Below are 16,447 nucleotides of genomic sequence, written 5' to 3' on the forward strand. Positions count from 1 at the left end.
CTCCAAAAATAGCGTATACTCAGCAATGTCAACTGCACTAATGATGTGACATGATGAACAGTATCTGCTTGTCTTGTTGCAAAGTAGCAACTTTAGATTTCATTGACTGTCTTTGTTATTGGTCTGAAGTGGGAATGAGCGAGATCGATTTAAAATTACTGTCATGACATTCCTTGTGTTGAGCATTCACAACTATCTTCTTAGTCATGTCACAACAGCTCACTGTCTTAAGAACCATGCAAACACATACAAGTAAAACCTAATCCTGACCATCATCAGTAATTAACTCTTCTTGCTTGCTTATGATTTGAACTTGGCCTTTCCTCATGCTTGTTCTTGATCTAGAAGTGAACTGTCTACCTTACAGTACATTTGTAAACACGTCATCGCCTACATCTTTAATATTGCAGGATGACGAAACATTTTGTCATGGGGAGGAATTCTACCAGTACATCATGGTTGATCTGTTATGGCACAGTTGGAACTGAGAACAAATCCCAGAGAGACCAGTGGAATGCTGAAGGGTTTAGGATGTATCACACACTAACTGCATGGAAATATAATGTTCTTCTCCTGCCCACAATAGCAGTTGCCTTGGTAATTCTTCACTGTCCTTCCCCAAATGCTGCCTCTGATTGGTTGAGAGAGATGTCAGTCAGTTAAAATGTCTTGCATGACCCCCCCGGTTGACCTAGCGTGGGAACCAAAAGGCAGACATTCCTCTGACAGAGTAACAACCTCAACGGCACCTTCAGAAAAAAAACAGTATGCACCATAATGTAAAGTAATTTGATCTACACTGTGGCATTACAAACATGCTTTGCATCTTAAACAGAAAAGCCCCAAATCTGGACCTCCAAAGATCACATTAATTCTGTCTTTTATTGACTTTGTTTTGTTATTAGGTTATTTATTTTGAGGAACAACTCCGGTCATCTTGAGACAGAAGTGGGATAGGGATGGGGAATCTACATCATGTGCAAAACAGGAACCTATCAGCATGTGCAAAACAATTATGTATACAATCATCTGTTGTAGCCTAACCTTTGGAAGACATTTACATACAGCTTCCTCATAGTGTGATATTTCAAAATCAATCCCCTAATCAACAAGGTTTGGATAAACTCAGTATGTCCAGTTCTAGCTGCAGTTCCTCCTCACCAACATATCCTTTTGTGCTCACTTTACACGTTCATTGGTCCTGAGTTCCTTTCACTCTCCTGCTCAAAAGACTTTCCAGAATTTAAAGTGATTAAAAACGAAACAATCTCTTCAAAGAGTACTGCAGTGTTGCTTTCTTTAAGCATCTTAAAAATAAGAATATTTCTTATTTGAAAAATAAGTGGCTAATAGTTGGGAAATTACTGTATTACATTCAACTGTAGTAATACAGTTGGTATAATTGATGACGCATCATTTTGTAATTTGAATTGAGGCGCAGGTGCAGCAGGGTTTGAGGGTACCATCAGTGATTCTAACCCATAACACATTTTTTGTCATATTTAGCAAATATCTCCTTATCCACTAGAGTATACAGCCCTGGCTCCATGAACTGCAAACAAACAGTTGACAAGCCTCTCCCCAAAATATAACAAAATTGATCAACGCGTGTGACAGAGTACCATCACTACAGTTAAATATGTGCTCTAACTGCCATAACAAGTCCTTGCTCTGTGGCATTGCGGTCAAGCTGCAGGTTTGGTACTTCAGAGAACTGGCTTCAAGACAAGATGGGGTGACTGCTCTCTCTCTCTCTCTTCACTACAAGGGGGCTGATGAGTTCAGTCTTTGGTGTTTTGTTGGTGCTTGGTTCAAATATCAACGAATGTGACTTCATCTGGTTTTGCTGAACTCTCTGGGTAGTGCAAGGCTACCATCTAGTGGTGGTAGGATGCTTTGGTTTATTTGTATTTCATTCAAGAAGCCATGTAAAACCCCTATAGTCATTGAGTATACTGTACAATCTGTTTTGTTCAGTAGATCTTTAATTATTTCTAGTGTCATTTCCATTCTAATGGTCAAAGTTGCATTTACATATTAAGACATTTGGTGACATAATCCAAAATCCACACTTCATATCATCACACAGTACTTTCATGTATGGCACAAATAGTAGAAGAGAAAATAAAAATAAAAATAATTCATATCTTTCCCATTTCACAAATATGTCACAGTTCACAATCAGAAGAGCATAGACACACTTAAATTATTCAGAAACCACATTTAGAGGAAATGTAGAAATCACATTCAGTGCAATGTACAGTACCTTTCCAAGGACCTTACAAATGGCAGGTTACCGTCCCAATGTATACTCATGAGACATTCTCAGCAAAGTGTCAATTGTTTTGACTGTATGATATAATGCAAAATATAATTATTCAAAAGGCAGATGTGCTATATGCATTTGATTTCAGATTACATGAACATATCCAAAATACTGCCATAACTTGCTTGTTGAGATCAAAAGACATAGACACATGATCACAAAATGGCCTATATGAAAAATGTGAATGGTTATTGATTGATTCCACTAGACAGAATATGAAACATACACATTTCTTCTCTCTTGCCAGTTCCTTCCAAGTATAATAGCACCTGAAGCAGGTCACATTTGATCCTCATTTTTTCTTAATGGTGACATTGAATGCCACAGGGCCCCTCATTGTAAAGCCCAAGTAAAATGTGACATTTTCATTGCTATAAGGGAGAGATGCTACATTCAGAGCAGGGACCATGAATTCAACCTTTTGAGGGCCTTCCAGATAGATTTTTCCATCTTCTGTCCTGCCAGAAATCAGTCTCAACAGTTTGGCTGTTTCTGCCATCTTCCACCCCTCTCCATGGTACCACCTTATTCTCTTCTCTGACACTGGCAGGGGTTTTGTGATGGATTCTACCTTGCTCTTGTGAACAATCTTTCCCAATCCATTTCCATTTCCCAAGAAAAAATGTGTGTAAGGTCTTGTTTTTCTTGCGGGAATATCCTTCATTTTGTCAAAGTAGTGGGTTGTAAGAACTTTGACCACGGACAACACAAATTCATATTTTTTCCCCTTGTCTTCTTCACTGTCGTGGTCTTCGGGCCAGAACAGGAGTGTCAGTAAGAAGAGAGCATTTGGTTGACATTTCTGTTTGTCACTGGGAAACTTCTGGCTGAGATCTTGAAGCTCTTTAAGAGAGGCCAATGCTTTAGACTGAGTTGAGAGACAACTAAGAGTGATGTTTGAGGCTATATAGTTGACAAGATCCATGTTATCCATCTTTCCCCTCAGTTGTTTGTACAAACATATGAGGTCCTCCAGAACTTTGACTTTATTTTTTCTTTTGGAATCAGTCAAAATGGAGAAGATGTTGGATATGTTTCCACCACCCAGTTGGTATATTTTCATGCGTGTCATGGCAGGGGTTGGAATGTCTGATCCAGACTCAGGATGAGCATTGTGTGCACTGAAATATTTCCCAAACTCTACTGACTTTCTCACCAACCACGTCTTAGGATGCTTTATTTGAACCTCAGTCTCCTCCTCGTCTGCACTTGGGTTTGTCTGAAAATAGCTTAGGTCCTCTGATATCCACTCCAGAGATGTCTGAATGATGTTATGAAGATCTTTAAGTTTGCTGTGAAAATCCTCCCATGGCTTCTTCAAATTGTCAGGAATGTGGTCAGTGAGCAAATATTTCATACATTCTGTTTTGTTAGTGAACACAGATGAAGTGAAAAATAGCTGCAATAAGTGACATCCCACTTCAGCTGCTGCAAAAAATCCTGCATTGCTCATAGATTCAACAGCTGCAATAGCTGTTCTCTGACACTCCTGAAAGCTATCCATGGCTTTGATAGCAGTTCTGACCGCATCTGCTATTCTTTCTCCTGTTTTATTCTCTTTCTTTAGGACTGACACCTTTTTGTAGAACCATTTCCTGTACACATGGCCTTTGGTGTGTAAAATAGATGGGTTGTTTGGCAATTTCTCGGCAGCCAGTTCAGCCCAACGTTCTGCCTCTTCAAATTTCTCCTGACTGTAATTCAGGCGAGCCAATTGTTGAGCAAATAGAGGATCCTTGTCAAAACGCTTGTATGCCTCTTCGAGGAGAATAATTGCCATCTCGGAACTTTCTGTATCTCTCACATGCATAATAAGGGGGGAGAAGAAACTGTCCTCTTCGTCTCCTTTGCTGATCCTGTCATGCCTCATGAACAAGTCTCGCAGAAACTTCACATAGTCTCCCCTCCCAAACCTGTGCTCAAACAAGACATCATCATGGAGAAGTTTCAGAGCCAATTTACTCTCCTGCTTCTGACGTAAGAGCTGCCGCAGTATTTCTTTTGCAACTAAGGGGTGAATGATTCTGATGGATTTAATGTTTGTTATTTCATCTCTCAGGTGTATAAAAACCAGTCTTCCCGGCTTAGTTAATGCTTCCTCAAAAGCATGCTGGTGAAATTCTTCCGTAACATCACCTTGGAGTAACTGGAACTTTTCCAGCTGTATAGAACGAATAAATCGAGCTTCACAATGGGACCGGGAGAGGAAAGAGTCCTGCACATAAGTGTTCAGCAGTGCCACATAAAGGAAGAGATGAGCGACAAGATGGTCATGGTCAAGGTCCTGAAGCAAATGATTCACAAAATTTCCCACATAACTAGAAATCTCCTTTTCTTGAAATCCATTGCTCATCAGAACAAATGTCAAGATGAATTCTGGCTTGTATTTTTGTTTAAGCTTCTCCAGTATACCGGCAAATTGCTCCTTTTCTACATCTGATAGCTTGAGAGTCACCTGCACATTGTAAAATGGTTCCTCCTTACACTTTTTTGCTCCATCAAAGGATCGTCTACAGCTCAGGACAATGAAGCACAGTGTTCCTTGTGCAATTTGTCTGGTAGCATTCTCCAGCTCATTCTTTAAGTCACCTAAAAAATCATCATCGCAGTCTTCTGCAAGCAAAAGAACTGGCACACATTTTTGGATGTCATTTTCCTCATATGTTCGAAGGCGACATGCATGTTCAGCTGCTATGACAGCAGTACATGATGGTTTCACAACTGCACATCTGAGCTTTTCCCGGTTTTTCCACAGGACTTGTCGGGCAACAGTGCTGCCCCCGCTGCCTGGGTGATGAAATATGTTGAGGCTGTGAACATGCAATTGATCTGCGCTGTTATTAAGGCAGTCACTGAGGATTTTTGAGATTTCGTGGAAAGCATCCCTTTCAATGACCTCCGAAACATGCCCCTTCTCTGCCAGCCAGAAATTCATCCAGCTCGCTTTTCCGCCATGGTAGAAGTCCTGTTCAATGTTTTTTTTTTCAGCTTCAATGATGTCTTTTCTAGTTTCATCACAGTGGTCCATATAAAGAATTTCTAGTGAATACATCTTCTCCTCCTCTAGATTCTTAAGGAGACACACTAACTTTGAATAAGTGGGTAGATGCTTGGTTTGAGGAGCCACAGACTGGATACGCTGAAGTGTTGCATTAACATGGCTCATTTTAATCCCGACAACACTATACTGGTTCACCGTGAATTCATCACAAAAACTCCCCACTGCAAAACTCTGCCATTTTTCAAAGTTATCCCCAGATTCTGAAATGCAAATGATGTCTTTATGACTCCCCATGTCAGAGAAGAATTCACTGTAGGTGTGCAGGAGAGGTTTCTCAACTGGAGAAGTAAGAAGGAAGATCAATGTGAAGGTACCTTTGGGCAGGATCTGTTTGCAGATCAGTGACACACATTCTTTGAGTTGAGTCCTTTTAGTTTTGAACCAGGTCTTGTCATCACACGGTTCCGCTCCTTTGAAATCATTGCGACCATTACAGAAGATCCAGTTGGTTTGTTGAAAGAAATGCATTTTCTTTTGAAGTTCTTCTAAGGTCACACTACTTGATGTTTTGTAGTTGTGCATGAACTGCAAGTTTGCAGCATGATGTTTCAGGTATTCCTGACAGAGTCCAGACAAATTGGAATCAGGATCAAAATCAAAGACAGAGAAGATCCTCATATTCAGCAAAAAGTCAATGCTGCTCAAATGTTCACTGCGGAATTTGTTTGTAACCAGGATGAACCATGTGCCCTTTTCAATATATTTGTTCCCATCTGTAATAAGCATTGTGAGTTTCCTCCCCAGATCTGGGCAGGCTTCTGGCATGGTGACACACTGATGGTTCTCTGCAGCCTCTCTTTGTGCATCCCGAGTAGAGACCCGCTGGTAAAACTCATCTCGGTCTTCCATTGGCTGGGTTGAAGCACCCACTCTACAATAGACAGCCTCCTTCTCATATACGATCTTGTTGGAGCTCTCATTAAAGTTTGGCAGGCGAACAGTATACACTTTGTTCTTCACAATGCTTAGTAAGGGTACAATGTCAACTTCTACAACACACCTATTCTCACCTGTATGTACGTCAATGACCTCAATGAACACTGGCGGACGTATGCACTTCCGAGCATCTTCAGAATAACGAGAGTAACATTTCTCTATGTGATCTAGAGCATTGACATAAATGTCTTTGTCTGTCACTGGTATGCCAATAATTTCACCATGGACGTAGCCTGTGTCCTCCCTACTATCCATAACTCCAAAATGGATTGTGCCATTAGATCTGATGTTCATGCAACCAGTACCAAATTTGAGGATTTCCTTAGCTAACTTTGCCTGTAATCTAGGGCGATCTAATTTGGAAGCAATGTCAAATGATTTGTATTCATGACAGGGAGAAATAAGATCAAAAATGCCCGTTTCAGGCTGAAGGATATTGGAACTGATATATGTGAAATTAATGCCCACTTTCCCGAACGGTCTGGGTTTACAGTCCCTCTTTGTGAGTGGCACGACCACGGTCTCCTTTACAGGATTTGTTTTGTCCTCCTCGGGAGGTGTTTGGTCAGGTTGTGGTTCTTCTGCAGCTTTCTGGATTCTGGATTTGCAAACCATAGATGGGTTTTCTGTCTCTTTTCCCATTCTTGGCTTGTCTTCATCCTTTGGACCCCCTGTGATTTCTTTTTCTGTGGGTCGTTGCTGTTTTCCTTTTACCTTTTGTGTTTTTTTAATTGGTTGTATGAGCTGGTCTCTGTTGTTGAGGATCAAAAAAACTTGGCCTGATTTCATTCCTGTTTTCTTTACAAGATAGTCTTCAGTTATGTCCCGGAGGACAGGTCCATCCACTTCCTCATCACAGAGCTTGCTAATGTACTTCTCCTTTACTCCTATGCCACGTAGCCAGGAGCTCACTTGGTCCTCTGTCCATTTCTCAATGGGCAACTTTATTATATCCTCTAAAAAGACAGGAAAAGAAAATGATAATACTAATGAAAACACAATATGAGCTATTTCATTTGTACCATATTAAAATTATACATTCTCACTAAGCCACCACTAATTCACAGTGTGCAAAATTCTATTTAATTTAATAACACTTTCTAGAAACTAAAATGAAAAAAGTTTAGAAGGGTTCAAAGCAGGGTTTCCCAAAAACTTTGTGAGCCTAATAAGTTCATAAAGTCCCTCTTATGGATATTTAATCATTTTCAGTGCATAAGAACAATGTGAAAACACTCACGTATGTGTGATTCATGTATTGCTTAATATTTCAGCATATTAAACTGAATATTTTTGGCAAGGGGAAAACACAAAGCATTTGAGGATATAATCTATGGTTCTCAAAATGTGTCCCACAGAGAGAGGCAGTTAGAGCAATAACTGTACTGTCCTGTTGCTGGTGGCCACAGAGCAGCAAGCAGATGTGGTAAAATATCATAATTTCAGTGCTTCAGTGTGTCTATGCACGACTCCAAAGCAAAGTTGTGAGTGTACTGTATGTGGGTCGTGTATGTAAAACCAATATTTGAATAGTCCTAACATTGAGTTTATGTAGCTATTCAAGTCTACACTGTTTCACGTTTTACACGTTTCATCCCTCTAAATCAAATCAGGCTTATTGGCCATGTATATTTGCATATACAAGGTATTTGGTCTCTGCATTTATCCCAACCGAGAATTAATGAACACACACAGCACACAGTGAACACACAATGAGGTGAACACACTAACCTGGAGCAGTGAGCTGCCTTCATACAGCGGCACGGGCCCAAGGGCACTTCAGCCATGGACTGGTTGGGGATCAAACCGGCAACCCTCCGGTTACAAGCTCGAAGCCCTAACCAGTAGGCCACAGCTGCCCCAAGTTGCAGAGTTAGCACAAGTAAACGGTCTGTGCTAGGCTGCCACTAAAAACAGTCTTATTCAATCCACAGTATACCCGATGCAAATATATTGTAACGCCAGACTATCGATGTAAATATTTGTGTTGATAGAGTAATGTTAAAAATAAAACTACCCTTCTGTAGTGGCACCTTGTTGGTCCTAAGTCTTCTGTACCACGTACCTTTTGAAGTCAGTCTAATTACAACCAGTATTTGAAATGCGAGGAAACCAAAAAATCTTCTTTTGAAAATGTTTACTTATAAAAACATAAAATTATACAGACATGGCTCGCACGGTCAAAAAACTGCTGCTTCCAACGTCTCTGACTTCAAACTAAACTAATTACGTCCAATCAATTACGCTATGACGTTGAGATATCAAATTGGAAGCTCAAGTACTGCAAAGTTATCAGACTTAAACATTACCAAATTATGCATTTTAAAACAATACACATCTGATGAATTTTCAAAAATACTTTTTACCATTTTAACTGTTTTAAACTAAATTATAAATTCAAATGAACTATTCCCTATTTGGCTCTTATAAAGTCCCTTTCCCACATGAGCGAGACATCCGGATGTCAAACGGGTGGCTGTATGTGGGAACGCAAAACTCGGGTATTTTCTTACCCGGAACTCACCCTACTAGCCCCCTAGTACTACTTCTAGATGTTACCCGGGTGCGCTTAGGTGGGAACGCAGCCGGCACAGTTCTGGGTAGAGATGGGGGGCGTACCGATGACGTATAGAAATGCGCCCTTGCAGCCCATAGGGAGGGAAAGTAATCTCATGGCCATCTGGTGGTTGCGTTCCTAGAGGCTAGCGGGAGTGGATGGGATTTTCTTTTAGAAAAAATATATCTCGGCCCACAATGGGAAGTTAGTTAAATGCCTTCAATATGCTATTCATGTAGGTCAGCTCTATTGCTTCGAGTGGTCATACTTTATTTTTTAGGATCAGTTTAATTGTTTTGAGTTTGTTTGTAACATGGTGATAACGAACTACAGTAGCTAGCTACAGTAGCATTTGACGTCACCAGTTTGGGCGCTTCATCTCCAACTGATTAAAACGGCAATTTGCTTAACTGGCTTATCATATTTTTGTAATAACAGAGAGCGATGTAAACCGCGTGGTAATTACCTTTATGTTGGGATAACTTGTGTTGTGCTCCTACTCACACAAGAGCTGGCAGTAAGTGTGATTGTCTACTAACTAACCAACTAGCTAACAGGCTAATAAACAAACCATGCTAGGTGAGTAACGTCGTGGAAGGGTGTCACGTCACTTGAAGTTGTAGTCCATTTATGAAATGAAACGAGCAATTACGTTTTTTTTTAAATAAGGCGAAATAGGGTCTGATATTTTCACAGTTAGTAGATTATTACAGTATGCAGACTGAAAAATATTTTTGGTGGATAATGGCATTGAATCAACGTTGAAAGGATTCGTTGAATCTGCATTGAACTCCGAAGTTGTTTCGACATTGAAAGCGCTCGATGAGATTGCCGTTGAAACAACATCACCATTTCAATCATCTAAAACGTGGATTCAACGTTGATTCAACCAGATGTGATTGCCGTTGAAATTACATTGAAATTTCAATGATAATCAAACGTTGATTCAACACTGATTCAGTCCTCATTCAATGGTACCATTATTGAAATTTGGTTGATTCAACATTGAAAATGTGTCATAAACATGCTTTACCGGCAGCTGGTTCCAGAACCTCACTGCGTAAGTTAAAGTGTTACGTTGTCCCGGTAACGCGATTTGCTGTTCTAAACAAACGACCAGAAAGTGACATTTTCGTGTTGTTTATCTCAAAAGGAAAATAAATTAATTTTAAGCGGTGAAAGTCACTACCATGTCGAGGCGTGTATGTATGCTTCTGGTGTAGGCTACAGAACAACAGAAGCATACATAAACGCCTCGACATGATAGTGATTTTTACCGTTTCCAATTAATTTATTTTCATTTTGAAATAAACAACACGGTGAGGCGATAGAAAATGCCACATGCAGGTCGTTTGTTTAGAACAGGAAATCGCGTTACCGGGACAACGTAACACTTTAACTTACGCAGTGAGGTTCTGGAACCAGCTGCCGGTAAAGGTTGTATCGGCTGGCCTAACATGTCCGTAATAAATACAGTGCAACAAACTGCGCTTTGAACAGTAAAAATGAAGATTTTAAGTAATAAAAAAAGCACAGTTCCCCAAACATACCATTGCCATAATAACCATGAATTCAAGTTGGCTTAACATTTGTCTCAAGTCTCACTAAGCAAAATGAATAACAAAGGTGTTTAATACGAAACAATCATTTTATTCCTTGTTAATGACCTTCACATACAAAAAAACAAAGATGGCCTGTTCAATTAATGCAAACAACTCTACTACAAGTTCAATGTGTCAAACATGAGTGCTTACTTTGAAGTCAACCATCACATATTTCGCACACATTTTGCCATGACTAACTCAAAGTTATTATTAGGTACAAGAACAGCAGTGTGTTGACATCAATGTTTGGAATTATCTAAATGTACAACTGAAACTGATTTGTGAAGGTCAACAATATCGACCTGTGATGCATATAGAGCAGCTTTGCCAGTTCAGATTTCTCTCTTTGTTGGGCCTATATACGAGAGCATAGTAGCTGCAAAATTAAATTACCAGGATACCCTGCTTCCTCCACAAAAGTAAAAAAATGTGAACAGTCCGTTTCATGAGCTGAACAGAGTTTCTTTCCATAGCTTGCGAAGAAAAAAGTCGGCCGTGCAGTATGGTGAACATCATGAATCCAACACAAGGAGGCATTCTGATTATTAAAAGGAGAGAGCACAGAAAACACACGTGTCAAGAAAAAAAAAGGAATGAGCTAAAAAGAATAAAGTTTGATGAAGTTGTGCAACAAATGAAGGGATACTTACCACAGTTTGCAGAAGACCGGAGAAGGTTGAGAACGGAGTGTAGTGGACATCAGGAAGTCAGGCTTATAGGACATCTGAACATCTGCATAAGGAAAAAGAAGAGGGAACACCTTTGGCATACATGTGGAGTTTCAAATAGAGAGAGGGAGGAAGATATCGCTGTGGCAAACCTAGGATGATGAGGTGAGGTGATATGTAGAAGTTATATAACAAAAAGATAGAAACAAGAATTTGAGGATACTTACCACAGTTTGCAAAAGACTGGAGAAGATTGAGAAAAGAGTGTAGTGGACATCAGGAAGTGCTTATGCAAGAGAAAAAACAATCCTGTCTGGTGCCTTTGTTGAGAGCCAGGACATCTGCACAAGGAGAAAGAAGAGGGGACACTTTAGGCATATATTTGGAGTTTCAAATGGGAGTGTGTGGGGGGGAAGCTGTGGCATACCTAGGATGATGAAGTGAGCTGTAGCTATGCAACAAAAAGATAGAAACAATAATTTGGGGATACAGTGGTGACAGAAGACCACTGTCAATGAGACCGGTCATGAGACATGACATTATATGGATATTTAAGACGACCACAATCTACCAAAATGAGAATTGTTGTGAGCAAAACCCATACGGAAAAGATATAGAAAAACTTATATGCCAGCAATGTGTTTTATATACAAAACGTTTATGATTTACTCATATCAGGTTTATATGCCAGTGAAACCATTATAAGATCCTTGCTAAATCTGTGTAACCTGAAACATAAAACATTGTAACCTGTAAGGACTAGCAGCTATAATATGACGTTGTATGAGGAAAACGAGAAAGGGGCCACTTTCAAGAGTAAACCATACAAGTTTTGTATATAAGACACATTGCTGGCATATAAGTTCTTTCTATATTTTCCATATGGGAAGAGCTGACTGACGAGCCCTCCACGACCCACGAGGATTGCTAGCAGTGAAAAATGATTGCCTACGTTTTAGAAGTTTGGGCAGCAAAAGCGCTGGCTGACGAGTGGTTTGAAATTGTTTGAAAGGCAATATTTGACGATGGTTTTCTGATTAGCTAGTCAGTGAAACAGTGGGTCACACCTACGACCAGAGTCGCCAACGCATATGCAGATCATTCTTTTACGTGTGTCGGTAATATTCATAGCACTCTTGCTACCGAGCTCAGCGGATCAACGGTCCCAGGTGTTGAGAGCTCCCTTCGGGAAAGCTGGGTCACGGCAGGGGCTGGAGCTCTGCTAGCTATTAGCTGCTACGAAGCTAACGGTTAGCAGTTAGTTCTGGTGCTCCAATCTTCAAAATGGATGTACCTGTTAATGGTAACCAACCAACCAACACTAGACTAACCATCCACGTATCGATAACAATTTAACCGTGAATCAATAGCAACCTTTCCAACTTCAAGTCTAAAAACGAATATTAACATAATAGCTAGCTAATCTAACTCACTAGCATAATGATGTTAGCACTAACGAACACCAAATTCAGTTATTTCACCAACACGGTCGAACTACATCTTGGAATAACCTATTCAACAACTTTTTCTAGTTTAGTTTCTCAATAGTGACCGATAAAAAATGAGAAATGTCGAACTTACCTTTACAAACGTTAAGCTGATACTTCTACGTCTTCTTCTCTTAACGTTTGCACTGCAGCGAGAGGATCCAACTCCTCCGGGAGAAAATTCAAATAAAATGCTGCTTGCTGATTGGATGGTTGATTAAAGCGCGTACCAAAGCTCTATTCTAGAATCTTTGGCCCATACCTTCGGAACATTGACATTGAAACAATGTTGATGAAATGCTTAACTTTAAATCATGGGAAACCCAACCTTTAAGCAATGTTGATTCAACGCCAGTTTTTCAACGTTGAAATTATGATTACACTTAAACATTGAATTGATGTTGACTTTTTAAATTCAACCAAACATCAACCAATCTGACCAATTTTCAACTTTAAATCAATGAAGTTTGCTATCTGGGGATCGCTGGTATAGCTGCGTAGTATTTTTTTGAAAAGTCGGTCTATGGGACTCAACATTGGAGCTGCTCTTCGATAGGAACGCAACCACTTGGGGCGCTGGTTTTCACTTTGCAAGAAAGCCTGCTTGCAGAGCAAGGCAGAAAGTACAAATTGCCATGGTAACGATAAACATTGCCCTACGAGTATGAACACAGACGAGAACACCGGTGGGGTATACTACGAATCTCGTTGAACATAACCAGGTTTTCTTTGGATAACCTGGATTGCTAAAAACGAAAGTCGCAATCAGAGTTGAGTGGTACTACGAAACTCACTCAAGGATGAATTTGTCCAACTAGGCTTTCAGCTCAGATCTGTGCGCGTTCTCGTGGTTGGGGTGACTTTGACCAATCGGGAAACGTGGAGACGCACAAGACAGTTAACCAACGATTACTTCCGCATTTATGAGCGGCAGAGAAATCTAGGGTGGTCTTTTTTAGTGTCTAACCCATAACATCAGAAAATCGATGGTCATCAAATATTGCATGGTATGCACGTCCATAGTAGTGACATATTTGCACGCGCAACCTAGTTAAAAGCGCCTTCGAGTTTCAAAATGTTTGCAGAGGCGGGGCTGAACTTGTTCTAAGTATGACAGATTAGCACACGTGAGATAACTTCGTCTTTCAAGATAATGGATTGGTTAGAATTGGCCAGAGGGCGGTAGTTTTTCACGATTTGAGCTATAACTTAGCACATAACCTGCTCCCGACCAAGGGGGTATTCCATCAAGCGAGCTAACCGTAAATCGCGGCTAACTTTGATAAGCCTCGCTAATTTTAGAGAGAGCTCGGTTCCATTACTCCTGCTAACAGGAATCTCAGCTGAGTTGCTGGGGTAACATATGCTTCTGAACTAACCTGTGGGGTATACTACGAATCTCGTTGAACATAACCAGGTTTTCTTTGGATAACCTGGATTGCTAAAAACGAAAGTCGCAATCAGAGTTGAGTGGTACTACGAAACTCACTCAAGGATGAATTTATCAAACTAGGCTTTCAGCTCAGATCTGTGCGCGTTCTCGTGGTTGGGGTGACTTTGACCAATCGGGAAACGTGGAGACGCACAAGACAGCCTCGGTTAACCAACGATTACTTCCGCATTTATGAACGGCACAGAAATCTAGGGTGGTCTTTTTTAGTGTCTAACCCATAACATCAAAAAATCGATGGTCATCAAATATTGCATGGTATGCACGTCCATAGTAGTGACATATTTGCACGCGCAACATAGTTAAAAGCGCCTTCGAGATTCAAAATGTTTGCAGAGGCGGGGCTGAACCTGTTCGAAGTTTGACAGATTAGCACACGTGAGATAACTTCGTTATCCAAGATAATGGATTGGTTAGAATTGGTCAGAGGGCGGTGATTTTTCACGATTTGAGCTATAACTAAGCACATAACCTGCTCCCGACCAGGTTTGGTTGCGAGCATAAGATACCATGGTGATACAGCGACGCTAAAACAAATCCACTTTCGTATGACAGCATACCCTGGCTTTGAGCGCAACATACCTCGCTAACCCACTAATCGAGATTCGTAGTATGCCCCACTGGTCGATGGCAGGCTAACTGCCGAGCTAAATTAATCTGTGTTGCAAATAAAAAACACCAGTCGGAAAACGAGTCCCAAACCGTTGGTTCCGTCAACCTGTGCTTTCGTCACCTGTAGCCTACAACTTAAAAAATAGAAGGAGAAACTTTTTTCCGACAGTGTTGCAAGCATTGATTAAGGCTACCTATCCGCTAGTTTAAATGAATTTCTGAAAATTATGCAACTTACATTGTTTGAACTTGATATGTGTGTGGTCCAAGGAATCTTGCGGCTCTGCGCAATGTACGTCTTTCGTGGTGTCATCAGTGTTGCCAATTTAGCGACTTTGTCGCTAGATTTAGCGACTTTTGGCCGTCTCTGGCGACTGCAAATCTTATCTAGCGACTGACAACAAATCTGGCGACTTTTTCGTGTGTCTGGCGACTTTTCCCCTTTCCTTGTCTGAGTCGTCAATGCACTTCACGCAGCTCTGAGCTCTCGTTCTCCCTCCCTCTCCCGACCCCGGCCGCCTCTCCCTCCCTCTCCATACCCAGCTGTGTGCGCACCGCAAATTTTTTTTTTACAGGATGGTAGGGGAAGATTCATGAATATTCATTAGGCAAAACGTTCGGTACGAGTGACGTTCTACACGCAGCCGCGTTCTTTAAACGAGTATGTGGCTGCTCTGCTCAGTGGCAGCAAATGCAAGACAGCGGTCTGGATTCTGGACGCTCAAACGGCAGCAGTAGTTGAGCTCGGACAAAAGTATAGCTTCCAAGAACTACAAGCAAGCATTAGGCTACAGATCTGTCAGCTAATCCTGGCCAACCCCTGCCATTTTATTTAATTATTGGCGTGATAGCCTATGACGCAAAATGAAAGTAGGCTAAATAAAACGGTGATCACGCAACTTCTGTTTTCAGTGATAGGCTGACCGTGTGATAGAGCCACAATTAAACATTGTATCCATAAGTGAAGCGGGAACCATAACCTTGTGAGATTCACATAATGTTATAAAGTTATCAGGCTTCAATCAGTGAAAAGCAGATGCAGGGAATAGGTAGGAAATTACTGCTTTTCAGCCACGTAGCCTAATTTCATTCTGATGTGACAAGATAGCAAAGTAGCCTATACAGAAGTGTAGAGTGTATCAATTAACATATTAAACGAAATATATTTGAAATGGGCTCTAAAGTTGCCTATAGGCAATGTCTACTGTATGAGTAGCCTATGAGAAAAGCAAACAGGCATACATAGTTATTAAAGGGCCCTCAACGTTTTTTTTTTTTTTTTGGGGGGGGGGCACGACGTAATGACGTAATTGATATGCAAATTAGCGTGTGACGTCATCTAGCGACATTTGGCGACTTTTGGAGCTGGCTTTAGCTACTTTCCATTTGAAATAGTTGGCAACACTGGGTGTCATGCGCAGCGTGACAGGAGAACAATCGAGGCATGTTTTGCGTGTTCTCGGGTTCGGTTCCCATGCGATGAATTTACATAGACTATGTTAACACATTAATATTGCCATGTTTAGTTATACTCTTTAATGAAAGGCATCATTATTAAGGGTCATATAGGCTACAGTAGCTTCAGTGACAGTAGGCAGGCTGTCAGTGTGCTATACGATGCAAGGCAAGCCAGCCTATAGCCTAATTCTGTAAAGGCTATAATAATTAAAACCGCTTCATATAGTCTAATTAATTATGCATGTAGTTCGGATATCAAACCAACTGTATTACAGAAATTAAATATGA

At 40.7% G+C, this 16,447-nt stretch overlaps 1 protein-coding gene, 1 long non-coding RNA gene and 1 pseudogene across 8 annotated transcripts in view; all 3 read right to left on the reverse strand.

Moving 5' to 3' along the window:
* The window catches only part of LOC134098370 (cytochrome P450 2K1-like), a 298,065-nt pseudogene that overhangs the window by 134,924 nt on the left and 146,694 nt on the right, over window positions 1-16,447 (reverse strand).
* Window positions 1,941-16,447, reverse strand: part of LOC134098103 (sterile alpha motif domain-containing protein 9-like) — a 52,219-nt gene continuing 37,712 nt past the window's right edge. For all 7 annotated transcript variants that reach the window (XM_062551055.1, XM_062551052.1, XM_062551050.1 and 4 more), the window contains one exon: window positions 1,941-7,279. In XM_062551055.1, the coding sequence (XP_062407039.1) occupies window positions 2,619-7,279 (4,661 nt within the window). In that variant the 3' untranslated portion in view covers window positions 1,941-2,618. The remainder of the gene's footprint in view (window positions 7,280-16,447) is intronic.
* On the reverse strand, window positions 10,264-15,210 carry LOC134098104 (uncharacterized). The gene is made up of 3 exons (XR_009941007.1): window positions 11,380-15,210; window positions 11,135-11,216; window positions 10,264-11,022 (listed from the first exon to the last, which is right to left on the reverse strand). It is a non-coding gene; the product is annotated as an uncharacterized LOC134098104 (long non-coding RNA).

Source organism: Sardina pilchardus, chromosome 12 (assembly GCF_963854185.1).
Source record: "Sardina pilchardus chromosome 12, fSarPil1.1, whole genome shotgun sequence".
In the NCBI taxonomy this organism is placed as follows: Eukaryota; Metazoa; Chordata; class Actinopteri; order Clupeiformes; family Clupeidae; genus Sardina; species Sardina pilchardus.